General features: G+C 38.2%; 1 protein-coding gene across 1 annotated transcript in view; it reads right to left on the bottom strand.

The window, feature by feature from the left end:
* Nucleotides 1-18,851, bottom strand: part of LOC119693752 (transmembrane protein 132E) — a 77,170-nt gene extending 58,319 nt beyond the window's left edge. Inside the window, exon 1 of the mRNA XM_048623355.1 lies at nucleotides 18,336-18,851. Coding sequence (XP_048479312.1) covers nucleotides 18,336-18,366 — 31 coding nt within the window. The 5' untranslated portion in view covers nucleotides 18,367-18,851. The remainder of the gene's footprint in view (nucleotides 1-18,335) is intronic.
* Between the last annotated feature and the right edge of the window lie 1,317 nt (nucleotides 18,852-20,168).

The raw sequence follows: 20,168 nt of genomic DNA, 5'->3' as shown, positions 1-20,168 counted from the left end.
AATTATGTATGTATTATATACAATTTAACAGAGTTATTTACTAACACTGTACATACAGTAGTTACTATACCACCTCTATTCAGTGTAATAAAGCTCAGCAGCCAATGCAATGGTGCCCTGCCGACACTCCGTCATATTCGAATTGGAGTCGAGTCGGCGCGCTCGCCCGTAAACCCCATCAGTTATAGAATCTGATGTCAATAGTCAATACATAAACATGACATGAGACATGGGACCCGCTTTGTAAGTCGGCTAGCGACACACGCCACAAACGAGTCGGAATGCCGCTTCACCGACTTTTAATAATCAACACTATCGATTTCTATGTTGAAATTAACTGTCATTGATGACATGATGTAACTCATGTTAGATGTAAATTTTATAACTCATGAAGCACAAACTCATAGCTGGTAAATGATCAAACATGTGCAGTGATTTAAAACCATAACTTAACTGCTGAATAAATTATACGTACGCCCCAAAATTATACACACCACCATCAAAGCTTTATGTGCGGTCAATTGCTCATACATATAATAGTGAAATGAAGGGTTCACTGTTATTAATACGGAGTTAAAGAGGGCTCTACCTGAATGCTCCACCGCTATTAGGTTGCGCCTCCCATTATGTGGACCGGCCATAATGTAGGCGCCTTATGTTACCACGTTTACTCGCCGTGGTAATGGCCCTTAATGCCCTCACTTTTCTTAATTAAGCCAGCGAAATTCCCCTTCATCACATTATGATGTTCTCAATTTTGCTATCTCTCTACTCCGTCTGGGGAAATACTTTTCAGGTGTCGCACTAGTCGGGGTAGCTTTCTGAGTATGGGCAATAAGGGTTGGCTGGTATCTTTGTTCCGCCTGAGGTAATTCAGTCACGTCACGACCACAACGCATGGTAAAATGTGCCTTTTCTCCCCGGGACAGGATCTAAGTGGACTTCCCGACGTCCCGGGAGAGCCAACTAGCGCGGCGGTGCGCTCAACGTGGCACCAACTGCATATAAAGGCCATGCGCTTTAACGAGTTGTAAAGTTCGCGGCCGAAGCACCTCGCATGGAGACGGTATCTCTCCGCAATTCTAACACACGAGCTCAAAGATTTCTTCGCTAAAGTTTGTGCAAGATTCCGCAGGGAAATAACTTTCATATACGAAGTATTCATACGGAAAATATGCTTCTGTGAGAGTTCCCTGAACTAACATCGATTACTCTTCGTTACTAATCACTAATTTATACTATCAGGGGAATCTATTATCTCTATGGTAATACGAATGAGGATTATCGGAATTAAAAGGCCTTCCTGTTTTGTTTTTTAAGCCATTAAGAACTAACGAAGCGCAGGTGGGAATAGCTGTTAGGTACTTTTATTTCGCTGTTCTAGTTCAAAAGTTAAAAGGGGACAGTATTGATTCTGAGCTCCTTACAAATTGACGGCGCGGCGCGGCCTAAGTTTTAGTATAACTAATTCAAGTAGATCCAACGACAAGGTAGGTTTTGCCTTTAATCTAGACATACACTGAAAAAGAAGTTTCACTGGCTAATCAAAGGCGGAGTTTTCCAACTTTAACTGTTAAATGTCCGGAGGTGAAATTGTTTATATTGCCGCAACTGGTTTCTTGTAGATAACAATTTTTTTATGGATATAACATTTCAAAAATAATTTATAAAAGTACCTACAGTACATTTTAACATGAAATAATGTTGTTACGCAGTAGAATTACGTAGGTATCTCTATGTATGAAGACCACTAAGTTGCCACTCATATCACATTCGTCTTTATTTTATCTTCTAAAGAAAATAAGAGCGTACGTTTGGGCATAAATAAGTCCACAAGGAAAACTAAGCTACCGAGCACATAACGTGTTATTTTCTACTATACTTACAGCTTACAGATGTTAAGTAGAATTTTATATATTTTTTTGTTACTTATATGGAACTCTAAATGTATTTTAATAAAATAAATAAATGTTAGTTTTAACGTCTAATAATGTCCCTTATAATTAATAACCATTTCCTTAAAAAAACACAAAGTAACAAAACACCCGGCAAAGTAATACAAAACCGAGCCATTTCACTACAAAAGCCCAGTTATTATGTCGAGAGTAATGAGAAATTTTGAAGTATCCCGCTACATAAGAGAGCATAAGAAAACAGGGGAATTCCGCACTTCATTCAGTGCAGCACACGACACAGCCGCGGGGTAACAAAGACTTACTTTCCCCCCTCTCCCCCACCACGTACTATACCCCTCAGCACATGAAGGTGTGTTTAGGACAGATGAGCCCTGCAGACGTGGACCCATGATGAAAAAAAATGGTAAGGTTTGGTATTAATACAAACAAAAATGCCAGGAAAATTTTATTTTTACCATAAAAAATAAACTCACGGGCAATGAAAAAGTTCCACTGAGAAAAACACCAATTTGCTCCTAAACGGAAAAGTAATTGTAGTACATTTAACTGAGTATCAGGATATAACCAACTAAAAACAACAAAAGTTTGCTATTTTTTTAATTAAATGTTTGAAAAAATTGTGGTCGTTTGGAGTCGGTAGGTATTTTGTGAGTGGAGCTTTTTCATTGCCCGTGAGTTTATTATTTTTATTCTGAGGAACGCGTGGAATTTGTTTGAATAGGGTAAATCGTGGTATAACTGGCATGTGTCAGTAACTGTCACTTTGACTATAAAACTAAATATATTAAGCTTTTGGATATAGTAAGAACATCTTTGATGTGTTTACAGCAATCTCCAATTATTCATTGATATTATAGTTTAATTTTACGCCGCTAGGTGGGTATTTTCCGGCGCTGGAAATTATCTCAGTCAAAGCGGCGGGGATCGCCAAAAAAATGCACGTGCGTTAAGTTTTTCTTAAGGAGACACCAAAATTTGTATGGCCTGTTTTCGCGAAAATAAATAAGTTTTTGATAGTGTGACAATAACAAGGAAGTAGGGGAAGGTCTAAGCAATATCATAATAGCCCGATTCACTGTGATTTTAGTTGCTTTTGAGTTATATTTGAGGGTGCTAGTTACTGAAATGTAATTTATATCTTCACTTAGTAACTGGCACCCCCCTGCCAGTTACTAATATTTTGGGTTTTGTGATTTTAAGCTATTGTATTTTAAGATATTGTAAGGAACAAGCATAAGCTGGCTTTTCCAGCGATGCGTCTGGCGAAAGTTAATAAATCGTTTTTAGGGTACTGTATTAGATTTTATAATAAGCTTCCAGCAGAAGTTGCTCAAATGCCAGAGAATAAGTTTAAGTGTTACATTAAAGAGAAACTCAGTAAAAAAGCTTATTATAGAATTGATGATTACTTAGAGGACGTTAATGCATGGCTGTGATAAGTAGTTAGCTCTGCTCATATTATTATAATAATAATAATTAAGCTTATATGTATTGTATACCAACTAGTTTTAAGTCTTTTTTTGAAAAGATGGCTCAGGAGTTTCTTGCCTCCGTTCTTCTCCTTAGACAGAAAGAGCCCCCCCTTATCCGAACGGAGAGTAATTTGTAAAAATTGACGTTCATCAGAAAATTTTATATTTGTACGATGAATAAAAAATTTTGACTTTGACTTTGACTTTGACAAGCTGCTGAATGAATACATCAAGGTCCACAAGCATTTGCTTTCTCCATTTCCGTTTCCAAATCCAAGGGTTTCTCGATTTGTTGCATTCATATGGACCCACGATTCGTCGCATACTTGTACTGACATTTTGTCGTAGAAGTCGACCATTACAACGGTGATTTTGAGTCTTACCGGTACAGAACCTAGACAGGTAATTGTACATTACCTAATATCAAATATATTATTGATTTTAGAGTACTTATTGACCTAATTGCATGATTTTTTAAAAGGTGCCAGTTACTGAAACATTATGTGACAGTTACTAATTTTTACTGCCAGTTACTAGGTTTTTTGGGGGTAGTGGATATAAACTTCATTAAAATCGAATATTAATCATATATCTTTACCATTTATGCCTATAATTGTTCGTCATCTTATTGCCAATAATTCAAGCCTACCAGTGCTTAAATCAGGCCAATACTTTATTTATAATATTTTTTTTGTGTTGCTAGTCGCTTAAACTGCCAGTTACTAGTACTTTTACCCTACGTTCATATTTTATAGAAAAGTAAAAGAAATAATACAGCTAGCTCACAAAGTCGAATTGGAACAAAACCTAATAACGCGACTCCGGTAGAGTTCTCGGATCTCGTGTTCTACACTTCGTTACATAAATGAATGCCACTTGAAATCTACACTAGTCGTCTAGTACAATATCATTTTCATTACAGTCTGCAATCAAAACAGAACACCACTTAAATCGACAAATAGATGTACCACATTATAGCTTCGATTAATTGAGGTTCATCAAACTTTTGGTGTCAATCTGTTTTATATTGGTTACCATTCTGCCTTTACACGCGAGCTTTGTTTTGCTTTTAAAAAAGAGAACATCAACCATATAGAATCGATCAAATATTAGGTATGTAAATGAATCACAAATAATGAGTGATTGAAAATGCAATTTTATTATTTTGACGCTGCCAAGAAAGTACGAGTACCTCCCTAGGGACAAAGATAACTTTTTTCCTTCCTGTTTTCAGTGAATGTATGCCTACTTTCAGAGCATAAGCGATGAAAAATTATAAAAGTTAGTCATAAATAAGCTGATGCGCCTGTATCACTGAAAAGTAAAGACAATTTTGTTGGCAACGAATTCAATTATCCTAGAATTGTTTTCATACGCTTCTGTTATAAAATGATCAGTAAAATATAACGAATTAGACGTCGAAACGTATTTTATAGGGAGAGGGAGGGAGGGGCACATTTATGCCACGTTTTATATTATGGTGCAATCTGACTATAACAACATTATGTTACTCAAGCTTTACGATTGAAATTATCCTCCAATGAAACGTTGAATAAGAAAGAATTTATACCACTTCTGCAAGGGTAAATTTTGATTTCGTGATATGAAGTGATTAGGCGAAAAAGCCAGTAGTTTAGTTACTTTAGTCGCTTACGGAATGATTTAGGTACACAACCGTAACCGGTATGCAATATTTATTTTATTTTGTAACTTACGACCTTTGCAGGTTTAAACCCCAATTTTTTATCACGGAAACCGGAAATGCTTAAAGCACCACAACAGTTTTACTCGTGAATTAATTCTATCAGAAAGTTAAATTAGTGCAAAGTTAAAAATACCAAGAAAGAACTTTAAATCTCTTTAGCATTTCACCTTAGCGTGAGAGTTAGAGACTATTTAACAGAGACTAAAGAGCTTACGAAGAATATTGTTTTAATTATTCTTCTCGGTAAAAGTGTAAAGCAGGAACTTTTATACAACAGCTCATTTTTAATCGCGGCGGCCGCCGACAATGGCCGTCGCTCGTGGTAATCTCTACGCATTTCACTCACAATAAAGGCCTATTTAATGCGACAGCACGCGCTCGTTTCTTGTTCCTCTTTGAAATTATAAAATAGTGGTTTCAGAACGCACTGGCACCTTCCACATGCCGTGAGCTTTGAGAGATTGTTTGTATAACATTTAATATATTTTGATTGTCATTAATCATACTAGTGTAGGAATGGTATTTGAAGCTACAGTATTAAGAGCGTACTTACACGAGGGTAGTGGCTCATTCATTGATTTGTGTAAATTTTTAAATTTAAAGAAGTCAAAGTCCGCTTTGTATAGACGCGACGCCTTTAAAAGTTCTTGTACATATATTTTTGGGTTCAAAATGGTAACGATCCCGGACAGGACTACTATTTAACAAACGCGACACCAAAAACGGGACTTGGTTTACGACTTTACTTGAAACACGAGCTGTTGTTGTTTTGCCGTGGTGGTGATTACCGAGCCACGCGGCCGCTGAAACTTTCAGTGGAGCAACTGTAACGCTCTGAGCCCTGGGAGTTTGGGGCCACCACGCAACTTTTAACTACAATATACAAGCACACGCGAGAGCTGCTGTGAATTAGAAATCGTTTTTTTTAGCGAGATTGTTGCTATTTTTGTACTTTGTAGGTAAATGTATTGGTATGCGAATACGCTTTACTTACTTAGAATAATTCAGGATACGTACCTGCAAATATAAAAATAATTATAAATAGGTATTAATAACAAGGAATCTACAAATCTACAAATATGTAAAAGATTTTGCATATTAATAATTTTTGATTTCAATAAATAACCCCGCAAGTGAGTACATTAGTACAAGGCGTGAGTGAGTGTTTTTTTTTTAAATAACTCTCCGTACAAGTTTAATTCTGATTCAAGCATTTTAACTTAAAAGAAAGCAGCATTGCGTGTCCCGAATGGCTGAAAAGTCGTTAACTTTAGCGGAGTTATAAATCGTGTAAATAGTCCAGTTCATTTAGTGTCGCCCTTTTGCAGTTGTTCACAAAATTGCAAAGCTTTTTTATGTTGACTAGAAAATAAGCTCACCCAAGTAGCGGAGACTTACTAGGGTTAGTCTCTAGACGAATTAAGCTAATATGCACGCAAAGAGCAAACTACAAAATGAACTACCCCAGTCTTCAGGTGAATTCAAAGCAATTAAAACTACAAGTTTACAGGACCGCGCCGCGTGAATTTGTGGCGCGCGTAGTGAAATTTCTGTTTTCAGAGAAAACGTTACAGAGCACAGCTCGGAAAAGATAAATGGAGTCAAAATATCAACGTGGCGTAATGCAATAAAAGCCGCTGCGCTCAGCACCCGGCGCTACACAGTGCACAGCTAGCGCTGTTTTATCGTTTAGACATGTAAGCCCCTGCACCGCCGCCTAATGGACTGCGAGTAATGAATTATCGAATTTTTCACCAACTATGTTGCAGTTGTTTGTACAGTACTCGGATTTGTAGTCAAATATGGAAGCAGAACATGTTGTTAAACCATTTACAACTGCTGCATGCCTTTTACGATATGCCAATGACACTACAGTGCGTTACATGCAGTTTGCATTTGTGTTTATGCAGTTTGTATATTATTAAGTACCTAAATACTTTTCTATTTAAGAACGACGTTATACTACTTATCTCATAATCTAAATATAAATAACTAATAGCTGTTCCCGCGCGCTTCGCTTCGCCTTAAAAAGTTTTCCCGTGGGAATTCCGGGATAAAAAGTAGCCTATGTTCTTTCCCAGGGTCTAGACCGTAAGTATACCAAATTTCATTCAAATCCGTTCAATAGTTTTGGCGTGAAAGAGTAACTAACAGAAAGACAGATAGACACAGTTACTTTCGCATTTATAATATTAGTTAGGATAAGTATTTGTACACATAAGCTTTCGCTTAAATCTTGAATAATTAACCGTAATTCATTAGTATCAGCCTACAGATCATTACTCTACATACGGCGTCCGTACGAAAAGACAGTAAAGTGTGAGATAGCAATAAATGTCACATACATACGTTGGTATACCGGCGGCGGCCGCGTGAGAAATAAGACAGGGAGATAATTGGTGCTTATAATACGTGAAATTGATAGCCGGTTATCTCATAGTTAAGGCATCTTCACGACTTCGGGGACCCGCATTCAAAACCTTAATTTAGTGCCTTAGCCTGGCCCCGGACTGAACTCGCCTCGGTACTAAGATATTATGACTTACTTCAGATTAATTCAACTCTAACGACCTGTATAAAGCTTAGTTTATGAAGATTATAAACGTTCATGCTAATGTAATTGGCTATGCATAGATTGACAATATTCATTTTTACAGTCACTATTCTAAATATACTAACCTATTCGTAATAATATGTTTAATTCTACTTCTTTAGACGTCGTCGTCTAGCAAAGTATTACCATATTATGTAGCTATAAGTTTCCCCTGTGGCATGTAAATTCTGATATTATTGGGTTTCGTATAAAAAAGGTACTTTATCCGATTCGATTTGTCTAAAGCTTACAGCTTAGCTATTGCAATCGTTATTTTTAAATATACTTCGTATACAGCCTGGCTGCGGCAGCCAGAAGTAAAATATATTATGACGTTGTATTATAGCTTAGTATGTATACCACTCTTATATAACATCATGTACAAGTTAATTCCATTTCACTGGTTCGAATTCGACACTTCTGTGTAGCGAGCACTGGATTCGATACTATTTTCGAATCTACACGAAGGGACACTTTTACCAAACGCTGAACGTATTTAAATCAAATTTTAAATACATTTTGTACTAACTGACAGACGTATGATAGGCTACTAAATAGGTACATTTAGCGTTTGGTGAAATTCCACCTAACATGGAAAAAAACAAATGCCACTTTTGGAACTAACAAATTTGCCTTACATTTTGACAGTGACAGTTGACGATACGCAACGTTAACGGAGGATCGAAACTTGTGCTCGCGACTCTGTTCTGTTTACGATATTCATACGTAGGTACTTCCGAGTAGCTCGTATTCGGGAGAGTGCGGAAATGATGTTGACGGCAATCGCGGCTGATAACCGCTTGTGTGGAACGCGGTGTGTGTTTTATGAAAGAAAACACATTTTTTGCCACATAAGAAAAAAAAACTTAGATATTGTTTTTCTTTAAAGTTAAATCTTTAAAGAAAAACAATATCTACATACTTATATTTAGATTTAAGAGAATACCTACATAGTAATGTACCACCCTATTTTAGTAACAAGTATTACACCGTATGCAAATCCAGACGGGTTTCTAGTTAAGTAAACAATAATATGGTACTCATAGGTATTCCATTTGTCCATTGTTTTGCACACCGTACACTGCATTGTGACTTATTGTGCTCATGAGCTTAGAAACCTAGTTAGTATTTAGGTCATAAGACGCACAGGAAACCTTATCACACTTTGTGCATAACTAACATGATAAGTAATATATTTAGCTGCTATAATAGGACACAAACTTATTATATTAAATAAGTAAGTAGGTATGTAGTCAATGAAAAGTCTCAATTCATAGTGTAATTATTATATTACCCGTAAACGGGGCGTAGCGGACGGTTTCGAAGCTAATTTTTAATTAAAGAAATCGAATACTTATAATATTATGTAGGCACCACTAAAAGAATTAAAGGAATTTGAATATCAATCAATGAAATAGGTCCCTAAAATATTATTATAATTACGCTACATAATACATAATACCTATTTAGGGCGGTCAGATACAAGCTACTCTACTATACTGCTAGCGGACGCTACGAATAAGCCGTGTTTTAGTTTAAAAAAATATATTTAATAAATGTAATACTAAGCTATACTTAATATTTTTTTACTTTATTGTTGACTCTCATTATGGCGAGATCATGCGAAAAACTACCTACTAATTTCATAATCAATTCATGTATTACAATGTCGTTGTACTGTCGAAATATAGCCTTCCCCGAGGGGACGGGGTGTGCTTGTCATAAACATAATATGCGCCCTGAAAAGTATGAACCAATATTTTACCCAAAATGATATTGTATTCAGAATGCATTCTCTATTTCAGTTCATACTCGTATACTTCCTATATTACACTCTTCTTCATACCCCCGTAGATCCCAGGCGAGCTCACTATTTGCAGTCAGCAATGGCTCGTTCCATTGTTTAGGTTATGAAAACTATAAACGGAATATTTGCATATTAAATTGCTGCTTGCATGTATATTATTATATATTTGTACATATTTCACGGAGCAATGAATAAACATAAAAATCCGCTCTCATCCGCTACCATGTTGATGATAGAGCTTAGTCAAGGCTTAGTCTTAATAATCGATAACGGCTATTATATTACGCGAGAATTACGACGGTATACGGGCTCAATTATGTAAAAACACGAGGCGATAAATAATATAAGCGACAGGAATATACGACGACATTGTGAATGATCGTAATGGAGACTGACTTCAATTAATATTATCGAGCTGCCCGCTGCCGATTTATTCTCGAGTTTATGACGCGGCGCGACCTACTAACTCTGTATCTCTACTGAATTTTAGTAAAAATTACACTAAGTATTTATACATGGTGTTGCAAAAGTGGTATACTAAGCGGAATGGGTATCCTTAAGGGGTAATTCTGAACAACTTTTCTTCTAAGACTTTACTCGTAGGAAAATCGAAAAAAATGTTTGCATTTCCAAAATTTCCATAATTAGTAAAAAGTCACATGACGAACAAAGTTTCTATGAAGAATTTAAAAAAAACGAAAATTTTCAGAAGTCGTAGAACAAAATGTACCTAACCGTCGATACATTGTCTAAACACCCGCAACTTAAGTTTTCATTACCGCCAGTGAGCCGCACACCATAAAAGCCATTCCACCACAAGTGCTACGTAGGGATTACAGCCACCAAAATAAACAAATTCGCAATGATACTCTACGATCAATAAATAATGGCGGTAGGGGATCGCGACCCCTTGGCGCTTACGACATGGATACCCATACACAGGCGGGTCACTCTACTTTACCAAAATCTATATTTTTGAATTTTGCGCTATCAACGATTCCATTTCTTTGTAATAAACGTACCGATTGCAGGAAAAATCTCTTTCGTTCGTTTTTTAAGAAGCTAGAGTACCCTACAGGGCCTGGCGTCAGCGTCGCGACAGTACATCTTGAAGATCGCGTCGGGAGTAGGGTGCACAGATTTTGCTTTTACATTGCGGACATTCTTGGCATCTGGTGCACTAGTTCATTCAGATAGGAACACGATCTCGACTATCGAACTTTGAATTGACTGACAAATACATTACGAAACATCTTAATCACACGTGCAGCTTCTAATCACGTCATTTAGATGTAGAGTCGAAAAGATGACCTCTTACAAAGATACTAAAGCAAGCAAGATGTTTGAAACTTTATATATAGATCTTAGCAGAGCTTTTATTTGCCGTAAATAGCAGAGCTTTTGAAATGCGAGACATAAAAATGTAGTCACTTTACGATAGAGGATAATTTGGGGATAATCCCCCTCGTGCCGGCGCCTGCACTGCAGCACTCGCCACGTCGCGACACCCCCTTGTGTGCCACTAACTACAAAAACGCTGACAACGCAATGAAAATCTATTTGATTTCATTACTAGACTATTTCTAAGATAGGCACGAAAATAGATTGTCATTCGACTCTCGACATTCCTAACCAAATTGGATTTGGGCACTTAAATTGGTAATGTATAAACTATTGTAGCAGCTGCAGTCTATTTGAATAGAGGAGGCTCGTAATACATGTTATGCACATCACACAAATGGCGTCGCCAGCATGTGAGCCCACTCGCTGCTATCACTAATGCAGTATAATGTGGTGCAATGCATGTTTACATACAAATTGTTGATTTAGAAGTGTCATTCTCTCCATATAAAGATTAGGAATTTGGGACAATGGGCCGCTTAATACTTATTGAACAAACATTTGCAGTTCTTGGTACATGTTACGCCGCGCATATCGTGGCGTGTTTAACTGGAGTTATTCTAAAATATTTATATGGACTGGTAGCTATAGAGCTGTGCAATGGTATGGGCTCTGTGAGCCTATAAGGGAAATGCAAATTAGGACATTGTATGCCCTACGAAGGAATCAAGTTTGAAGGCCAACTCTGTTCGAACATACTTCAACATACTGAAGCTAATCAAATACAATATCTATACTTACATACTTTTTATAAATAAATAAATATATAGATATACCATTTAGAAGATGGGTTTAAGATCGTGCCTTCACTTCAGTCGATAACTGATGCAATTTGAAGTCGCGACTAAAATATTCAGCATCACACACACCCATCGCATAGTTGATGTTCCTAAATGTGTGGAAAGGCATGCTAAGCGTCACCAATGCAGCACCGTAAGTACTAAGCTATTCAGTACTTGATGACACTTCCGCTCTTGCCATCCAATAGAATAGGAGGTAGTAATCAACAGTACCTACCGGATTCCATGCACAGTAATGAGCTTCAGGTTACCTCTAATCTGCATATCGTATAGCTTGCGATCGCTCTGTGTGGCTTCGCAAATAACCGCAGACGTAACAACTATGTAACTTGACCAAGTTGAATGTACGGAGTAAGTAGATGTGTATGCGCATGATATTTTTGAAATGTAATCAATCCATCTTTTAAGAGAATAAATCACAATACTTAATGCATTGTTTTTAATAACGACACATTTTAAAACCAACGTAACTAGCAAGTTTTTAAGCAAGTTATATTAAGAACAAAACAAAATCATTTCAAGAACGTCAACAATCTATCGAAAATGGAGAGCAATCTAATGAAAAACAAAAGAACCTCTAAATGGTTAATACCGGATCTTTTGAAGCTGCCCGCTTTATCAAACGGATAACTAAAGGCCTTATTGGACTCGAGAATGGATGAGAATTAAAAATACATATTTGGAACAATGGCCGCTCCGTATTGGTGTGCCGCTTAAAATGCTTTCCATGTTTCGGAGTATCCGGACGCGAGCGGTACTAGACCCTGCAGGAAGTCCAATATGTAACTTTAATGACTACACTGGCATTATTGCACTATCTGTAAGTTTAAACAGATAAACTCCATGGAAACTAACCATGTAAAGCCATTAATTCCACTTGAATGCAGGATGCGGACATTACTGACTCGGCAGATGCTGTCTTGATAAGATTTTTGCTTTTGGGATTATGAGATTGATAATAGTGTATAGTTTAACAAGATAAACGAATTTTGGACAGCTAAATAATTTAAGTAACTAACTCGCAGTGTCAAAGTAGAACAACAAACATAAATAACACTACGAAACAATAGAGAGAGAAATAAAACACGTAAATCCTCTCTAGAGATTTGAGCAAAAAACGTTCATGTGTCATTCACTGTTTGCCTCGCTAAAACGGGCTCAAAAAGTTATAGTGACTTGGCAAATTGTACTCTAATGGATCCTACGAGAGATGACTCATGAGACCCACATGTTGGCGCAGTAATCCGTCGTACTTACCAATATGACGGGGGTTCGGAAGGGATAAAATTAGGGTACCATGGAATGGAAATCCAATTTCTGGGATCCAACGTCCGAAGTGCACAGATTTTAGTAACCTTTGACCAATCTTTACGTGTATTCACTGAGACAATTATGACATAGTTCCGCAAGAAATGTTTCTGCATTTTAAATAACTTAGCCGAAGTACATATCATCAATATTACGTAGTTATGAGAACCTCAACAAGTCAAGTCAAGCTCAAGTCGAAAAGCTCCAAAAACCATCTCAATATTTTTATTCCAAAGGGCGGGCCCTCTTTGCGTAAAGGCAATTCAATCATATCAGCACACATGTGGACTTCATAAATCTCATGGCAGAGCTGGGTGTCATAAATACAGCGGGTTTGTATGTCAAAACATGGGGGATTTGGGCGCACCTCTCGCGATGGACGAGAAGAGTCGACGACGACGAAGCGACGTGATATAATGAGAAAAAAAGATTTATGATCAGCTCTAATCAAATTTTATTACGGTCCGCACTATCCCTATAGCTATTACAACGCATCTTTACTAAAAACATTTTATTATCAAACGGATCGAAGAGTTCAATACGTCAATTTAAGTGTTCCTTTCTAAACATTTTGTGGCACAAATGCTTATTTAGATACGAGTAAAGCAGTGATATTTTAGAAAAAATATTCTAAACTAGATACTTTATCAAGAAAATAATAAAATATCCAAGTAAATGGTAGCCAAGTTGCTTTGCCAAGAGGGTCACGAGACGCATTTCCATAAAATATCCAAGCTTGGAATGTAGTGTTATACGTTTGGCAATATAGGTTATCGTGCGTATCGTGATTCGTGAAGTAACTCGCACCCCAGCCTCCTTCCCCTCCCCCGCGCCGCCCCGGAGCGCCCTCACCCCCGGGGCGCCAACGTCATCAGCCTCGTGACCCACACGACTCCAGGGGGGTCACTTTCTAAGACGATACCTAAACGAAGTTTCGGAGCGCTGTGCGCGTGCCCCAACTCTATGTCGTTGTGTTATACTTGCCGATTGCATGGCAGCTCTCGTTCGTTCGTTTTTTGTCAGTAGTAGAGTAACCCTCCAGCTCAGTCGAACACCGAGATAAGATTAATTAAAAGTAGTATGTATCGAACTTATAACTTGTACGGAACACACGGTATGTTGCCAAGTTGTATTTGATGCAGCATACTTGTGTGAAGTGTACTGTGCATGTAACATTATTTATTACGTGCGTCCGCCCTCGGAAAATTTGAACAACGTGACCCTCCGCCCTTTCAGCCAACATTTAAAGGTGGCGTTGATATTTAACGTGACAACTTTCGTAATGGCTTTAATTGCTTACTTATTTTATTAAAACCCTCAAAAAGAGATGATGAAAACAAAATATAATTTTAAAGAACCCTTTAATTTGAGGGCGTCCTTGAACTGGCCCTTCTTTAAATGACAGCGGGGCTTGGGTGAAAAGGGTTGATTCAAGAGTGGTAGGCAATGACTTGAATTAGTTATTCAGTTGATTATGGCTCCCCTTTGGCCAGTCTATCATTATCATTTGGCAGCGCACGTGTCCCACTATGCAGCGACCCTCGCTCAAGGTCGGTAATTGCCTTCTGCCATGCAATTGGAATTTCTAGACTTTTGTTCATTCATGTCTTTTCAGTTTAATTTTTGTTTGCCTGACGTCATTTTTTTTATTTAAAGGTATTTTTAAAGGTATGCTGTTTTTTAACTCGCCGGAAAAAAGGCTGTGATATAAGTTACGGTACGGTACGGGTCTTTGTATCTGTGTATGGGTCTGTGGATGAGGGGATACGATAAACTTCCTGTTGTCCGATCAGCTCTAAATTTCGTACCGTTTCACTTCAATGATAATATTGAAACTATAGATATGGTAAGGTAATCGTTACCTGTTCAGCCGTTTGAACATCATCAGCACTTTAATAGCTAATGAGGGAACCTAACACCTTCCATTCGTCCTATCGATTCGAAATATGGTACTGGTTTACTTCAATAGAGCGGTGGTAGCTCAGACGGGTAAGCGCCCGCTTCTCACGCCAGAGATGCGGGTTCGATTCCCGGCGCTGACATGTACCAATGAGTTCTTTTAACATAAATACAATGTATACCATCGCTCTTACGGTGAAGGAAAACATCGTGAGGAAACCTGCATATCTAGATTTAGCACATCTATGAACCCACCAACCCGCAGTGGACCAGCGTGGTGGGAAATGGTCCAAGCTTAGGAAGGCAGTTTAGACCTTGGGTATATGCACAAAGGTTCCATTCGAGAGAGTCAGGTGCAGGTACCTACACCCCCACAGAGAATAGAATACTTAAAAACTTAATACTCAAATCATCAAAAGACAATGATGTTAAGTAATTTTATTTATAATTTGGGAGGATATTATCCTGAATTTTGTTTCCTTTTTTATAGACTGTGTCGGTAAGAGATTATAGCCAAAAACGATGAATTTATAACACCGACACGCAATCATGTCTATCTATACATAACACGTGCAAAGTACCTTCCTACTGCAAAGTGGTTTAATTTCATTAATGATTCGGATTGGAGTTTATGTGGCCATGGGTAGAACATACAAGTTTATCCACTTGCCTCTAGAGAAATCGCTTTGATCACTGATGCTGAGTTGTCGGTAGTCGGTAGATATCGAACTGATGGAGTTCGGTCATTTTCAAGTAAGAATTTCATCTCAGCTATCAGCTAGAATTAATGTCGACACACTCATAAATATGTTTACATGACATGCGCATGGATTCAATCAGACTGGATATCCTTGATGAATGGAGGCAATTAATCCATTCAATTTATTTAGAATTAAGGACAGACCTCTGACCAATTTAAAGTGCATGTGTGTCTACTTTTCCATACGGGTATACGTATGTATTTAGTAAACTAGCTTATTTAACACAGTACCGTCTACCCTCCAGGGACCTGAGTGTAGCTGCACAGCTAATGTTTAAAGAGAAGTAAATAAATTACGTGCTGGCAGCCGCGAAATCGCCTTCTTAACAAAGGGTAAAAACATCAGGCAGTTCGCTTTGAATTTACAAAAGTAAATATTTGGCAAGCCTTAAAACCCTAGGGAAATCCGAAAGGAATGCTAATTCACACTTGGGAAATTAGGGTTACTCTTAGAGAACAATTCCATAAAATTAAGGCTCAGGTCCACGTCTCGTAGGTGCATATCTGAATATGTACTTTCAAGCTGAGAATAAGAAATAAGTTGTAATTAAAGAGAACGCCCCTTTCTTAATGACAAATATCGAATCAATACCTCAACTAGCACAGTTATCTCCTGACCGACCTACGCAAAGTGCTTGTTAGTTTAAAACAATAAATTTGAGAGATAAAGAGAAACGATAACACAGTAGTTGGCTTATCAAATACGTGCATGAATGGCAAGAAATCGTCATGTTAACATAAATAAGTCTGGCGAGAGAAAGTCGCGACCCGATGCTCCCGAGGGCCGCGCTGAGGCGAGCAAACAGGCGGCGGGATGAAAGCCGGCGCCGGCCACTTATCGACTCCTGCGCCGTTTGATTGTGCTCTCACTGTCAGCACCCGAAATAGACTCCCACTCACCCGCTCACTACCGAATGCCACACATCGGGCCCAGTTAACTATCTCACGCTTGACAGACACGTAGTAATAATAACATAAACTCTGATCTCTTCCTTGTGAGCTAAAGCAGCTGTAGTTAAAAAATCTAGGGTTGGGCCAGGTGCGGCTCCACTCAACATCCGGCGCTAAGCGAAGCAAAAAAAACTTTATATTGCAGCGTCGGAGGAAACTTTTAGTTGCCAGCTCGCTACAATATTGCACCCAATAGCGGCACAGGACCGTCAAGTTTAGTTTCTGCCCACGCTGCCGCTCCAACTTTGAGTAACATTTTGAAAGCTCTACGTTTATGAACTTTATTGTCTTGAGTGTTCCTGGGCCATAAATATTTCTTCAAAGAGTATTACAAATTGTATAATATGTATAAACGATTTTAACAAATAAAGTTCTCGTTGCATTGCAGAGAGCTTGGATTACAAACGGCAGGTTTATTTAGTGGTCTATTCAGATCCAGGTCTATTCAGATCATACCTAGTCTAGCATTAGCATGAAAGAGTTTGGACCTACTGATATTCTTAATGTCACAAATGCATGCTTTAGGTAAGTAACTATATTAAAATTGGATGTTCTTTCATTCAACCAATCAATTTTGATTGAGCGCGAAGAAGCCCCGTGATAAACGATTATATCGAGAAATTATTTCTATCATAAACAACAATTAAGCGATGATGAAATCTGCGTGTGCGCAGCGCTGTACCGGGCGCGGTCTCACTTCTCGCTCATTTGTGTTGTGGGATTTATTTAAAAATGAACAAAAGGAACCCGTCGGGCAGTCGAAATCTGCATCGGGGGCGTCTACCTGCGCTTAACACCTGTCGCAAACATGGCGCATTCATAAACACTTCGGAGAGCTTTTCAATTTAACTTGATTCGAAGATAATCTTCGTTCTGAGTTTATTTCGTTATAAGCAAACTTTTATTAATATAAAGAGCCACTTCCATCCAAAATTCGGAAATAAATTGATAATAACAATGCGAATCGAATTCCCACCGACAATGCGAGCAGATGTCCGATAACAATGACTATTCGTCCCATGAACTCCTGCCATCCCATTGCATCGTATAAATAAATGGGGCTATCATTCGAAAATTTTGTTGCTGACCGTGACAGATTTCATTTCCAGATTTGCCTCTCCAGATTCAACTTCGTAATTAATTAAAGAAATAAAAACTTTGTAAGCAGATGAAATATTTTCATAAGCGCCCCAGTCCAAATTACTTTTTTCTTGGAAACAGTGAATGCCATTTGTCTAAGGTCCTCCCCGAGATGAGGGTCTTTTGGTAAAGTCTTATAATACGTTATATCTTACGAGTCCTGACAAATAGACCGACATTCCGAGGTTATGGCAAAACATCTTCCTTCCAAAGGATAATAAAGAATAGTCATTACTTTTGAAATATTCACTGGGTTATTTTCTTATTTTACATCTTAACATTTTATTAAAGTAAGCAACTAAGTATTCCTACGTACCATAAACCAAGATTAAGAATTAATGAACTAGGTCTAAAATTATATAATGAATTAATTATATAGTTCTTCTTATTCTGTTTCACTAAAATATACCACTCTTGCAAAAGAGTATAATTATTTCTGTTTACTTGACATCTGATAAGAATAATAACAACATTGTATACATGCAATAACATGGGTTCAAACGGGACCCTTGAGGTACGCCGAGAATTAATGTAGATTAAAATTTATAAGCAACCTAATAATAAAATAATTTAAAAAACTTACCTGTCAACAATATCAGGAATAGAAACCGCATCTTGCTATCCTGGAGAGGATCTGGACCGATTTAAACGGGAGCTTCGTTCTCAAATGCCATTGCCGTCAGTTCTCGTGGTTAAATTGCCGATAATTATGAGACACACAGCCAAGGAGTTGTGGGACCTTGTCCTTTACGCCAATTAAAAGCACACACTCGCGCACTGCAGGATCCGCACGCTGCAATGTCAGCGGCCACGAGCTTTACATAAAAACTAGTCACTCAGCGAAAGCTGCAATCTCGGGAAGGAGGTCGAAACAGTTTCGTGTTAGTTCGTTGATTCGAGCACGTTACTCATTCATCTCTGTTGAGGAGGAGAGCTGGTTGACAGTTCCGACTGTGATGAAAACATGACACATGGGTCGAGAGACGGCGAAAGCTCTCGCGGCGCGATCGCAGCGCTCGACGGCCGAGTCGCGAGTTGCGTGAGCAGGCGGCGGCGGCGGCGGCGGCGGCGCCCGCGGGAGGCAGGGGGCCACGCCTGCGCGCCGCTCCCGCACACCACCACCTACAGTATTGACCGACGACGCCTCCATCCTACATTTCACATCCTTAACTAGGTACTCCGAATTCTCCTTTGAAAAATCCCCTAATTCCTTCCCTCCGATTGAGATAGGCCACGTTCATGTTCTACGGAGAAGCGTTAAGCCCGACAACGGGCAATAAATGTTTAAACGTCTCTGAATATCTTTTGCGATTCGATGGAAGTTTATTACGCTATCGTACTATGAGGAGGTACTAAATGCCTTTTGGTAGAATATTATCAGGATTTTTTTTAAATATTTAGGTACACGCTAACAATAAAGCTATTATTTATTTATCGTACTTTTTTTTTATTTGGAGGAAAAATTGAGGTTGTTTAGATTTAGTGAACTTATAGATTAAGCTTGTGTGGAAGCTAGGTCAGCCGCAGTGCCGTCGCTAGGACCAGACGAGTATCTCATCTAGACAGCTCGCGTCTCTAGTAGTCTCTAGCAGAGGATTAGTCGGCAGTTACGACTGTTTGATGGACGGCTCACAATGATACGTCCGTTGCAGAAAGTCTAGCATTAATTCACCCTCCGCAACGAAGTCCGTTGAAGTATGCACAAAGTGTGTTCAATATGTGTCAAGGCTAACATTAACTGCATATGAATTGTTTTGCTATCGATCGTAAAGTGGCTTTACATTTATAAATAACAAGAATTGTAAGTACCTACTTATGCTTTTACTGTGGTAGGAATTTGTAAAACAATAACATACTATACTAACATAGTTACCTACATAAGATTTTATTTGGAATGCCACAGCATAGATTATCGAAATTCGGATTAAGTCTGAATTCAGGCTCTCTACTTTGGAACTAAGCTACTTAGGAAGTGCACCAGGTGTTATTGTCGAAAAAGTCTAATTTATTGTCAGAATTGTTGGAGTTCTTTGCAGCTAACGACGGCTTTTCTACAAACTACTAACAATGCCAATAAGCGGATGAATGATTTCATACCGGCAACTCGCTATGTTGCGAACTTGCGAATAAAAAATAAACTTTACTGAAGCTGAATATCGATAACAGAACAAATAGTTTTTCGTCGATCTGAGCGTACTTTTTAGAAGATGGATTACTTTGTATAAAAAAGAAGAATAAGGGTGAAGTAGACCCCATTCAAATTTGTAATTTTTGAGACGTTATGGCACGTTTTGCTGCTAAACGCAGTTATTATCGTCTAATAACAGCCGTTAAAAGCTCAGCGAATGGCTTTAAGTTTTAAACAGGCTGTAAAGTTAAGGCGAAGGCCATCCGCGTCACTGACATAAATAAGAAA

Source organism: Plutella xylostella, chromosome 10 (genome assembly GCF_932276165.1).
Source record: "Plutella xylostella chromosome 10, ilPluXylo3.1, whole genome shotgun sequence".
Classification (NCBI taxonomy): domain Eukaryota; kingdom Metazoa; phylum Arthropoda; class Insecta; order Lepidoptera; family Plutellidae; genus Plutella; species Plutella xylostella.
Note: the sequence above shows the minus strand (reverse complement) of the source record. Positions and strands in the feature narration are given on the sequence as shown.